At 50.4% G+C, this 12304-nt stretch overlaps 2 protein-coding genes across 2 annotated transcripts; one reads left to right on the top strand and one right to left on the bottom strand.

Annotated features, from left to right (window-relative positions):
- The first annotated feature begins 8320 nt into the window (after positions 1-8320).
- BO66DRAFT_240538 (putative serine/threonine protein kinase) lies at positions 8321-10663 on the top strand. Its single transcript, XM_025642858.1, has one exon. The coding sequence runs from the start codon at positions 8590-8592 to the stop codon at positions 10531-10533; it is 1944 nt and encodes a 647-aa protein (XP_025498252.1). The 5' UTR covers positions 8321-8589; the 3' UTR covers positions 10534-10663.
- A 947-nt stretch (positions 10664-11610) lies between these two features.
- On the bottom strand, positions 11611-12288 carry BO66DRAFT_475788 (uncharacterized protein; the record flags this gene model as incomplete). Its single annotated transcript, XM_025653275.1, has 4 exons — positions 12021-12288; positions 11888-11949; positions 11759-11830; positions 11611-11686 (listed from the first exon to the last, which is right to left on the bottom strand). Exons 1-4 carry the CDS (start codon positions 12033-12035, stop codon positions 11611-11613), a joined length of 225 nt encoding a protein of 74 aa, XP_025498253.1. The 5' UTR covers positions 12036-12288.
- Between the last annotated feature and the right edge of the window lie 16 nt (positions 12289-12304).

Genomic DNA, 12304 nt, shown 5'->3' on the forward strand with positions numbered 1-12304 from the left:
CAGCAAACAACAGGCCAGATGTGCAGGTTGTTGGGGGGCTGCTGCTGCATCGAAGCGCTGGACTTGCGTCTCCCCCTCCCCCTTGATTTGGAAGTTTTTGTTGATGAAAAAGGGTTTGGGGATGTGTGTTTCAGATAGATGGGGATGGGGATTGGGATGGAGAAGGGCTAGACTCTGGACGTTTGGTGGTTTTGGGCTAGGGTGGTACAAATGGGTGGTGTGTGCTGATGTATATTTAGATGTCGATATCGATATCGATATCGATACCTAGATCTGTATCTGGTTTAGTTTACTTTAGAGGAGGGAGAGCGGGTAATCTTGCTGCCTGAGGATGGTGGCTGCCACCTGTGGTTTGTTGAATATGCCGGTCAATTTCGGAAACAAACATTGACAATAGAAGACTGTGAAAGCAGAGGTCCGTCTGAATCAATCAACCATTGATACACTTGATCGAATGCAATGGCCTTGAACGAAGTTTGTAGATCAAACACACACAAGTCGAATCCTGCATCACAGCCAACATCAACCAAGAAAACAAAAACCGTTTGACATCGCCCCTCGCGCCCTCTGGCCAATTGAACCGCTCAATTGCAAAGTGGACAGACAGGCAGTCTTACTGTATGTGTTAGACATTTGATGCACCACCACTGCATCTCCTGGACTGGACTGAACTGAACTAAACTGAACTGTTTGACTTTGTTGAAGTACTGGGGATTTCCCCCCAATGCCGCCTTGCATAGGTATGAAGCCGAAGGGATGGGACTGCGCTCTCTTTCTCTCGCTCTCTCTCTCTTCCCCTTTGGAGTCGGGTCGGTCTTCTTCATCCGAATGATTCTTCATGTTTCTCTCCCTCTCTTTGCCCCTATCTCCCTTTGCTGGTACATTGTGCATTGTGCATTGGAGTTTCGTCATCGGGCTTGGTTATCTACCTTTACAGTTCTTACATTGTACAGTACATTTAGAAGTGGGTGAGGTGGGGGGAGGATGGGGCAAGGGGGACACTGCTGCTGCTGCTGCTGCTGCTGCTATGTTACATATAACATATCAAGCATGCGGGTAGAGAGGATGTAGTTATGTACTGTAGAACCAGTTGCCACCGGGTATGTACACTACATATACTTATAGTTGGTACATATCTGCGGTGCCTGGGTGCCTTGGTTTCTGTGGTTGAGGTGCAGAATGGGATATGCATGGTCCGTGTCCGATCGCTCATTTGGGGGAGATGGATACGAAGTACGAGTTGACTTGGTAAGTGAATTGTGTGAACTTGAATTCGAGACGAGCAGGTCTCCGGAAAGAGCGAATTGAGGGTCGAGGGGTCACATCTCAGTCCATGATCTCCATATTAGTCAATTGATCACTTGACTGAAGTTGAGCATGTTTTGGTTGACTTATGTTGTATGCTGTTGCCGGACTACCGACTTGAAACTGTAAAATGTTGAGACAGGACCTAAAAATGAGACTCGATTGCGAAATCCGGGGAAAGTTGCCACCGGGTCTGAAATGCAACGGTAGACGATCACGAAATCCTCATACTCTGCTCCTCATATCTCTGGTTGCCGCGGTGTTTCTAGACGAAGAGTGGAAGGAATTGTTCATTGTTAACGGAAACGAACCTTGAGCGAGGTTGAGCCAGTGGCACAAGGTGGAACCAGACCGCAGATCGTGCGGGGTAAAAATTGCAGACTCACGATTTGGGGAAGTCGTTTTTTCCAATCCATCCACCAATTCGACTCACGCTATCGATTTCGGCTCCTCTCCAATCCAACTTAACTTTACACTCTAGTCTAATGGGCTGATCCTCCACCCCCCCCCCAGCTGATGCAACTTTTCGCAACTTCATCATGATTTTTAGTGTTCCCACCTAATTGATCGCGTGCTCCTCCGGAAAAACCGGATCGTTTGGAGGCCGATCCGGGGACTAAAGGTACGATCCCGCTCGCCTGGGGCTCGGAAATATGTGTGTGTGTAGGCATGCACATTGTTCAAGTGGGTGGAATGGTGGTGGTTTGACTTCAATGCTGATACGTAGCTGGGTTCGGTCAGCTCTCCTATCTCTCCGTCTATCAATCAATCAATCAATCAATCAACGAGGAACGGGAGTGAACTCTATTCCTCACATTACAGTAATGACCCTGCCAATTGGTGGCCCATGCTACCCTGCTTGTTACTATCAGTACTATCTATCTATCTATCTCCCAACCTCAGTGGCTTCCTGTCCCCTTTCGGGGTGCACAGAAAGAATCGTTTGTGTCATCACTTAATCAACAACAACGACAAAAACGGGGAGTATACCCAGAGTAGTATCTACCGATACCCATCGCCAGACCCAGAGGAGAACAGAACGAAAACATCACCTTATCGTCCATTCGTTTCACAGTCTCTCTTACACAGCCAACCCGGATTCGTGGTTATCTGCTCGGCTGATGATCCCCGTAACTAATCACTGATAAGCCCATCCAAGGTTCACCCCAACCTTCTCTTGCTTCAGCCCAAGTCCGGTTTATCTACCGAGTCTCCAGGCTGGGGATCCGCAAGTTGTATCGTGTCCGCTTCGTGTCCCATGGGTGACCACACCACTGCCACTCGCCAGAAACTCTATGGAGGGGCGGCAGTGCCAGGTGACTTGTGAGAGAGTATCCGATAGCGGGCCAGACAGGCAACGATCATAACTTGCCGGAACCGAAGAGGATCCGAGAGAGTAATGGGGAGGAAGATCAGCCAGTCTGCCAGCCACCAACTCATTACAAAAAACTACTCCGTACTCACATTGTTGTTGTTGATGATGATAGCATGGAATGAGATAGGTGGTGTGGTCCCAGCCGGGGCATCGCGTGATACCCGTGTGAAATCAGCCACCTGGCGGGCAAAAAAAAAAGCCCTTCTTCCTATCAGTGCCTGGACTACTATGAATAATTGTGGGGGAGTGCTCCCCTCCTTCCTCCCCCCCACGGCCTCTATCGTTTAGTCAGAAAGCTTCCACGTAGACGCTTTTCTCTTCTGCTTGCATGATCAAGACTCACGCAGCTTGAGAATTTGCCGTGGATCAATCAGTTCAGGCTGCAAGGACCAAACCTTAGCCAACACCGGAGCAGGAGGCGGTCAAGCAGCCACTAAGACACCGGCTGCTCACCGCCAGACATGCAATGCAGCCCCGGAAACATGCCAGCCACGGGGCGCTGCCACCAGCTCGACCTACAGCTACTTGGGGACACTGACTGACTGGCCATTGGGCAGGCCACTCACTGACTGGTCGGCTCTGGGGGATTATGTCTCCGAGCGTCAACAGCGGCAGGTCGAGCACGAATGCATCAACTGGTTGTTGTTGGTGGTGTTGTTGTTTTCATCCACCTGCATATGCGCACCTGGAGACGTAATCATCCTCAGACATCCCCGCAAAATTCTGTAACAAGACCGACGGATAATAAATGTAATACTTCACCTACATATAGAATAGATAGGCAAAAAAGTCAGACCCATCTAAAATCCCGCGCGGTAAACAAACAGGATCAACGTGGACCAGGAGCAAGTTGTGCAACAACACAAACGGTGATTATTTCCCCAGTCTTTTTATGCCGACCTCCACCTATAGTTACTGTACTGTACATACATACAGTGTGTTGTATGTACTGTAAGTCCTCTTTGCCTGTCTGCCTGCCTGCCTTTTTGTAGGTAAATTCAGGTCACTGCAGGACCACCAGGTAACTCTAAGTATGTACACACACACACACACACACACACACACACACACACACACACACATGACTCTCTTTCCCTCGTGGTCACTTGGCACACATTACTGAGCATAATTTAAGTGTTAACTAACTTTTGTTAGTCTCCAAAGTCATAGTCAAGCGTGATATTAAACTAAGTGGTCAGTGGCCAGTGGCCAGTGGTCAGTGGTCACCGTCTCAAGTGCTTCTCGAAATTACACAGTATGCCATCGGTCGCTTTCCCCATACATCCGCGACCCGATCGTCGATGATCGTCCAGGCCCTCCCCCGGGGCGTCATTTTGCGTTCCTCCCCCTTCTGCGTTGACTCGGGGCCAATCGATGGGGCAATTATTGGCCACGACGCCGCCCACTTGTTACTTGCTCGGGGTTGGCGTCATGCAGCCTGGGAATAGTGTGACTCCGGTCATCGGTGATTGGAGGTGGTCATGAGTGGGTGCGAGTGAGTGGTGACCCACAAATTGCCCGGAACGAGTCTAGGGTGCCTGTCGTCGTCAAGTCGCCACCCTGCTCCGCCATCGGCCGAGGGAATTCTCTCTAGGAGTCTAGGTATGTACAGTACTAATTTTATTCCCGGCTGAAAATGGAAAACATCGTCATCTTTTCTGTCGGTCGCCGATTTTGCCGGTCGGAAGCGGAGCGGTGCTTTTTCCTTTATGATTGTTGTTTGAATAATGCCAGGTGGATCGATCTAGATCGAATTGGTCTGTGTGAGAGAGAGGTTTACGGTCTCCGAGATGAGGTCTTCAGAGTAAGTGGCTTGGTGTCTGGTCTGTTTTGTGACGAGATGCTTGATCATTCATTCATTATTGAATCACGGATGGCGTTACGCATTACGGAGTGTCCGAAATATGGGGAAGGGGGGAGGGGAGGGGAGGGGCAGGGGGATAAACCGACACTCTCTACGGAGTATACACAGTAGCTTAACTTGCCCATCCCATCACCACAGACCGGTATGGCGCTCGCTGCCTGTCATCATCAATTATGTGCGTGTGACAGAAGTTGAATGGATTGACAGACACGGGAGGCATTCTACCGTGTAGTTCCCATCTTTTGGCATACTTTTCAAACATACTGACAGGGAAAGAGAGACGGTTTATCATACTGATCATAATCATAATCATAATCATAATCCAGGATTTCTTCCTCCTCCCGATAACGATGGGGCCCGCGAGACCCTGCTTCCTTGGACCTGCAGGAACCTCACCTTAGTCATAGCGACGGGGCGGTCTTGGTGCCCATCCATTGAACTCTTATCTCGACAGTTTAGTTTGAACGGCTACAGGTGTAGTGTTGTAGTGTTTGTATAGTACTTTGTAGAATATTTTCAGCAGCTTGTTGCTAGTGCATCAATTGACTTTATGCCTACCCCAATTGACTAGAGCTAGAGCTGCTAACTACAGAGTACCTTGAAAGCAATGAGTTGTTGATCACGCCAGTTCGAGTGGGTGGAATCTTTTTACACTCTTTGTTCGCCCACGGGCCATGACTCAAAAGGGTTCCCTTGGGTGAGTGAGGTCGGGCGCGGCGGCCGGTGGTGGTGGCCAACTTTCTGCTCCATCTCTTATTGTCTTTGACTTTCGGTCTGGATCGTGCGTGCTGTCGCGGCAATCCCCGAACAGAATTACAGGTTATAGTAAACGTTAACTTACCAGTAACTTACCATAGCTAATTCTTTACTTAGATAATCAATTATTCAATTGTTTACACCCCTACAGTAACTATGTGTAACTCAAGTTGATTTCCGCACGGCAATTCCATATTTTGGCGTTGTGTACGGAGTATTCATTCAATGGAGACACAAGAGGGCTTTTGACGGCCCGGCAACCTGGCAGGGCAGGGAGGGGGGTGGGAAGGTGGATTGCGACTTGCGAGTGGATGGATTCGAAAAATAAGGGAAGAATGCGTGGTCAGTGCCTGGGTGATGATAGGCAGGTAGGCAGGCAGGCAGACAGGGTCGCGGACTGGAACGCTGCTGAAACCATTACTCATACTTGTTGTTTGTCCTTTTGAGAGTCGGTCGGGTTGTTTACCATGACCGTTAATTAGCTTAACTTCTTAACGTACTGTCGGGTCTGGTACGTACTATGTAAGATACAACTTCAGTCACGCAACCGCTCATTCATGATTATCTCATCCAGCCCATCCATTCTTTTCTTCGCTCTAGGGTTACTGATAGGCCAGAGCTGTTGTTGTTGTTAGTGGTGGTGGTGGTGTTGCAACATGGATTGGGGTGGTTTGGGATACAGTACCGCGATCAGGGGGGGAGGGCATCAACAATCCCAAGGGTCCCCCGATTGATTACGGAGTACCTTTGCACACCAGGGGGGGAGGAGAATTGTACATGTAAGCAACAAGAAAGAATCATGACGACGGCGATGGAGCTTGCTGATTCATCATTGAATTGTTGCCAGTCATAATCTTATTACTCAACATCCAGAGTAAACCGGGCGGATGTTTTTGATGGCTGCCAGGGCCGGAGACATAGTGAAGAGTACGTACGTGGATTAGAATGACGGATGAATCATTCAGGGGAGGGTGGAAGTGGAAGTGGAGCTTCATCTGGCCGGAAACGGGCTTCAGTTTCTCGACCTGCATCCATCATCTGAGTGAGTGTGAGAGACACGCACTCACTCACTCACTCACTGTTCCATAGTACAGTACGGAGTACTGTAAGTAAGTATGCTCATGTACGTACCAGTAAACAAGGTGGAGTGGAGACGGATGCTCAGGTGAGATTGGGTAGACTCGGCAGACGATTACCGGTTTTTACCACGAGGTACTACCTTGCCTAAACTTCCATTCGGGTTGCAGTGCTTTGTGCAGGCAGGCCGGCAGGCAGTCAGGTATTGGTATGGTATGGAAAGTGCCAGTTATTGGCTGGCCGAGCCACCCATCGGTACTGTGGTAGGTTCCATACCATACCCAAGGCACGACAACGACGTAGGAGGTTCTCGCTCGTTCGCCCAGTTTCCACTTTCCTTTCCCTCCCCTCATGCAGGCCACAGTTGAGACTTGGGACTTGGGGAGGCACACTGGGTTCAACCTCCATCCCCCCCCATTTTTCCATTCATTATTATTATTGACTCTGGACTTTCGCCCCTCCTACTAGTCCCTAATTAGGTTTAGTGGTGTCCCGAAGTGCTATCATCTCATCCGGAAACCTCCCCTTATCCCTATCGCGGGCGCCCGCCCACCTCCCCCCAATTAGTTGGGTTAGTCACTCACCTCTCAACTAACTAACTAACTACTCGGGTCAATCAGTCATACCTACCTCTCCGTACTTACCTAGTCATCATCTCCCCCATTCATCTGCATTCCATCTCTCCATCTTCTCTCTCTCATCCTACTCTACCTTCCTACCTTCTACCTTTCACCTTCTTCCTTCTTCCTTCCCCTCCACCCTTCACCACCTCCCTCTTCACTACGCTTCGCTTCGCCTCCTCCTGTCAACCTCTTCTACAACCTCATCCGACCACCTTCCTCACTCCTCAGCTCCATTGCACCTTCCTACCCGATACTCCCTATCTACTACCGACTACCGATTCCCGACTACTCGCCACCCCGTCCTCGACAACAACCTACCGCTCCCACTAGCTCTTATTCCATCTGCTCCTCTTCGCTCATCATCGTTGCGACACGATACAGTGCTTTGACAAGTTCCTTCGTCTGATTAGACCAACGTCGTGATCTTCTCCACCTGCTCTACTTCAGAACAACCCGCACTGGTTTCGTCGCCAACAGCTTGATCGAACCTCTTTCCCTCGGCGTCTCGTCTTTTGCCTGGCCTTCCCAACACCTACCCCCCGTGACTCATCCGTGCTCCCAAGCCAACCACGTCGAGAGCTTCCTCGGACCCACGACCTTACAGCAGACTGTCCTTTGAAGCCTTGCTACGTTTCGATTGCAGACAATACGTGTGAGGGTGTCGCTCCGCTCTGAGGTCAACACTGCTTTGTTGTCCATCCGTTCGCCGCGCAACCTTGGCCGGGTGCTGGTATTCGGTTCTTCAGCTTGCCCACTCACGGGACAGAAGACCTTACCTACCAGTTGTCCAAAGCCTCGGTCTCCTTATATAGTTTCCTACTCAACCCTCAGGACTATATAATCCATCGGTCATTCTATGACTCGATAGTCTTCGACCGCTCCCTCTCCTTCGAGTCACGACCTTTTTTTTTCCCGACCTTCAGCCTGGTGTTGGAAGGCCTTTCTTTGTTACGAGCCTTGTCTGTTATACTCTTGGTGTTTACGATATCTACGCAGCGTTCTTCCTCGTCATTTCCTTGTTGACCAACTGTCCAACCGCCGGACGTCGCCATTCACTTCAATCACATTCTTTCCTCGCAACATACTTATCTTCGCCTTTGGCCGTGGGCCCCTATTTGTGAAAACGATATACCGATGCACTCATAACAGTCTTTAACAACCAATTTCCTATCGTCGTTCGAAAACCCCCCAGGGTATCTCTGAATTGCGCCTTGCGCCTACTCATTCTCACCACTTTTTTTGTTCACTTTTGTCATCATATCCTATTGACTTTCCGGTATTTATACGATAAATTCTGAGCCGACAACTCACTTGTTCCTTTTGTCGTTTCGTTCTTCTTCCTCCCCACCCCCCCCCTCTCACCTTCCGACTCTTCTCTTTTGGATCTGGGTGGCCAAGATCTACTTGGAAACTTGAGCTGGCATAGTCTTTGAACTTCATTGTTAGCCACATCGTTCGAGGTTAATTCTAACTCGAGCCTTGCCAACCGACTACCTCAAACACGCTCTGATCAAGTGAGCCTGTTCCTATATCCTACCTCGACGACTATCTCTGGGAGAACATCGTCCTGTTAGAGTATACACATAACAATGGAGTGCCTCAAGAACAATTTTGTTGAAGGCCAGCTGTTGGACGGACGGTTCCGCACCGTCGCCCCCTTGAACCATGGATCTTTTGGCATGGTCTTCCTGGCAAAGGACTTGCAGACTGGCCAAGATGTCGCCATCAAATGCATGACCAAGTCCTCCTCGGGTGACCCGTCGAACCCCTCCCCGTATGATGCCCGTGCCGAGGAGCTGGAATGCCACAGACGTCTCAGGTTTCATCCCAACATCGTCAACCTCATCCATTCCTTCGAAACAGATGCCCATATGTATCTCGTTTTGGAGTATTGCTCGAATGGTGACCTGTACGAAGCAATCCGGCTCAACCGTGGTCCCTTGGAAACCGAACACGTGCGCGACTTCATGTTGCAACTTGTCAGCGCAGTGGAGTTCATGCACGCGAACGGCCTATACCACCGTGACATCAAGCCTGAGAACATCTTCTTGATGCAGGATGGCTCCATGAAGCTGGGTGACTTCGGTCTGGCGACTCGGGAGGCTTGGTCCCACGAGGCCTGCGTTGGCAGTGATCGTTACATGGCTCCCGAGCAGTACGATCCCTCCACTGTCGGCTATTCCCCCGCCAAAGCCGACGTCTGGGCGATTGGAATCTGTCTGCTCAATGTTCTCTTCGCACGGAATCCCTTCGCCACGCCGACGGAATCCGACATCCTCTACGCAGACTACGTACGGGATCGCCAATCGTTGTTCGACATCTTCCCCAACATGTCTCAGGATACCTTCGAAATCCTGAGGACTGCTCTTGCCATTGACCCTACGAAGCGTTCCCTTTCTGGCATTCGCGAAGCCATCTTGCGTGCTGTCACGTTCACGACAGATGATGACGCGCTGGACGAGTTCTGCACGGACGACCGCGAGGTGGTTGCCGCCAGTGCCAACCGGGAGCCGCTTCGGACCCCTTCCATCCAGAGCCCTCACGTCAACCAGGGCGACTCCTTCCCTTGGGCCAAAGCTCTTCAAGCCAGCCCTCCCCAGACCTTCCGCCAGCTCTCCGCCATTCCCGACAACGAGAGCTACACCGAAGACCTTTTCCCTCCCTCGGAAATTGCTGGCACTTCGTGGTTCTCTGTCCACCAGGGTACCCCATCCATGGCTTCCGTTCTGGAGTCTGCTATGGGCGAATCTTTACGGTCTCCTCCGTTTCGCAAGAACGAGGTTCGATTTCCACCTCCTTCCGATCCCGTCCCTATTACCGGCTCTTTGCCAAGCAATGCTACGAAGCCCCTGCCTTCTCTTTCCATGGTCTTTGGCAAGAAGAAGGAGGAACAGATCTCCAAGAGCTGGAGCGATCTTTGGGATGAGGAGGAAGAATCTGAAGCTGAGGACCTGGCTTACCAGCAGCGTCGCGAGCAGAACTCACGCAGCTGGAGTCATGAAAGCAGCACGCCTGAGCTTCGTGGACCCCTGACTGGCCTGCACGAAGTTGTTAGCAATTCTCTCCTCAACGTCCGCGCCCAACAGCTGGAGACATCGCACGAAGACACCGAGAAGTTTGTCTCCAAGTCGTGGGATCCGAGGGCGGGAATCACTGCTATCAAAACCCCACCTCAGTCCCCCGACAGCTCCCCGCAGAAGTCAAGCCTCGACAAATGGTCAGCCCTTGGTGACCGTCGGAGGAACTTCAAGTCCCCAGAGACCTCTTCCGGAAAGAAGTTTTCTAGCAATATGAGTTGGAGGAAAGATTGGGGCTTAGGGTCCTCGGGCTTCGACTATGGTTCTTGGGCCAAGAAAGAGACGTTCTCTCCTCCGGATCGGGAGCGGCGGCGTCGTCCCTTCCAGGAGAAGGGGCGGCGTCGCGACGCCTGGGAGTCTCCCAAGGCCGCCCATAGCAAGGCTGCGAACCACTACGATGGCAGCGTCGACGAGGACCTCGATCTTGTCGGCGGCTGGCACGACCTTCATCTGTAAGGAGCTTAGCCCCACCTCTGGTGCCGGCGTCCGACGTTCCTCTCCATTCTATTGTACCGTCCAATGTCGCTGAGAAGAGCAACACAATAATAAATAAACATTCCAACCAATACTCCGACTTGTTTTCGCTTTCGCCCTTTCCACTCTTGCTCCGATGCATTTCTCCATGCGGTCGCCAAGGCCAGCATTTTGGCGCCCGGCGACCTTATATTCACATTCAAAACCTATATTCTCTTCACTCTTCTTACCCTATAGAATGTATGTGGCCTCCGTGCCCATCTATCTGTCAGTGTTTTCTGTTTCCTATTCTGTATAATATGACACTATTCGACGGAGTCAGCAGTGGCGGTGACGAGCAGGTCAAAAGTGACTCATCAACTGATAACTGGAGGGATTCTCCTCTTACTGGAGTGTTTGAGTTGTTTTTATTCACTCTTCTTTCCCTTCCCCCTTGCTCAAAAATTCTATGTTTCTCTTTTTTAAGAAAAAAACAAAAGGTTCAATGCTTGGGGGTTCGTTGGACGACGACGCAGGACGACGATGGCGTGCAGCAGGCCGTGGCGCTATTTCCTTTACCCGGTTCTTACACATGAAAAAAGCAATGAACAAGACGAACAGTCGTTCTTTCATCCATTCTTTCTTTGGTCGGCTCTATCTTCCCTGGAACAGGCTGTTGGACTGGACTGGGACATCTGTGTACTACATGTAATTAGCCGGAACAGTTGAGTAGCTAGTGGTGATGAGGCGGTTCGACAAGCAACAATGCGACAGGAATCAAAAGTGATTCTAGTATTCGAAGACATTCTCTCTCCCAACATCGTAGAGGCGCCGCCGTAGATACACGCTTGTAGAAATGAGAAATATCTCAGTGACCCAGCGTCGCGCAGCATGTAGTTCCTCGAGCTGCTAACGTGTTCTACGAAGATGAAACGAACTAGATCAAGGTTGGGCCATCATTGATAAGTGCAGACTGAGTATTCCAATCATGCCAGTGATAAAATAAATCCACAGAGTACATATCCTTGTCCACTTTGAGTATGGCTGAGCGCAGTGGTCTGATCTAGGTACGGCCGGCGCCTACTCTTCCTCGATCTCTTGAACAACTATATCGTCCAGCGCCTTCAATTTGTCGATTCCTTCGGTCGTCATAGGCCTGATCAGCAGATGAGAGTTAGAATCCTGTCCTCTTTCCAGAAACCATGGCACAATTTCTAGGACCACATACGGGGGATAACAGGTGGGAGGCAGGGCTCTATTGCAGATCCATACATCTTGCTTCGTGTCCGCCTTGATTATCCTAGGTTGACCGGGTTAACATGATCAGGGATCCCCACGGGAAAGCGGGAATCCTTACTCTGTCGCTTGCTTATCATTACTTTCCCAGGCTTCGATGGTCTTCCAGGTGTAATAGACTCTCTTTTTTGTTGTTTCGGGTTCAGTTGCCGTTGGAATACTCCGGGGATAGAGATCATTGGCATGATACTCACCTTGCGGTCTGACATTGTGAAGCAAATTGGGGTCTAGAGTTAGGGTGCCTGTTTTGTATTCGGTTGCCTCTGGGTAGTTCACTGTTTTGAGTGTTGATGATCCCTCTGTCGAGAAAGTGAGGTGAACTGATGGGCCTTCTTATATCTTTGTCTGGTGATATTCTGGAGCCTGGGCTCTCTGTTTTCACTGTTCCATGGGGAGAGATGGCTTCATGCGTTCTGACGCATCATGATATAGAGAGAGAAAAAATGACTCATGTATATTGACGTCCAAACAAGCAGGC

This window comes from Aspergillus aculeatinus (genome assembly GCF_003184765.1).
Source record: "Aspergillus aculeatinus CBS 121060 unplaced genomic scaffold BO66scaffold_80, whole genome shotgun sequence".
NCBI lineage: Eukaryota > Fungi > Ascomycota > Eurotiomycetes > Eurotiales > Aspergillaceae > Aspergillus > Aspergillus aculeatinus.

What these genes read in the sequence shown, in the direction of transcription:
- BO66DRAFT_240538 (XM_025642858.1), top strand. Translation starts at nt 8,590, where the DNA reads ATGGAGTGCCTCAAGAACAATTTTGTTGAAGGCCAGCTGTTGGACGGA.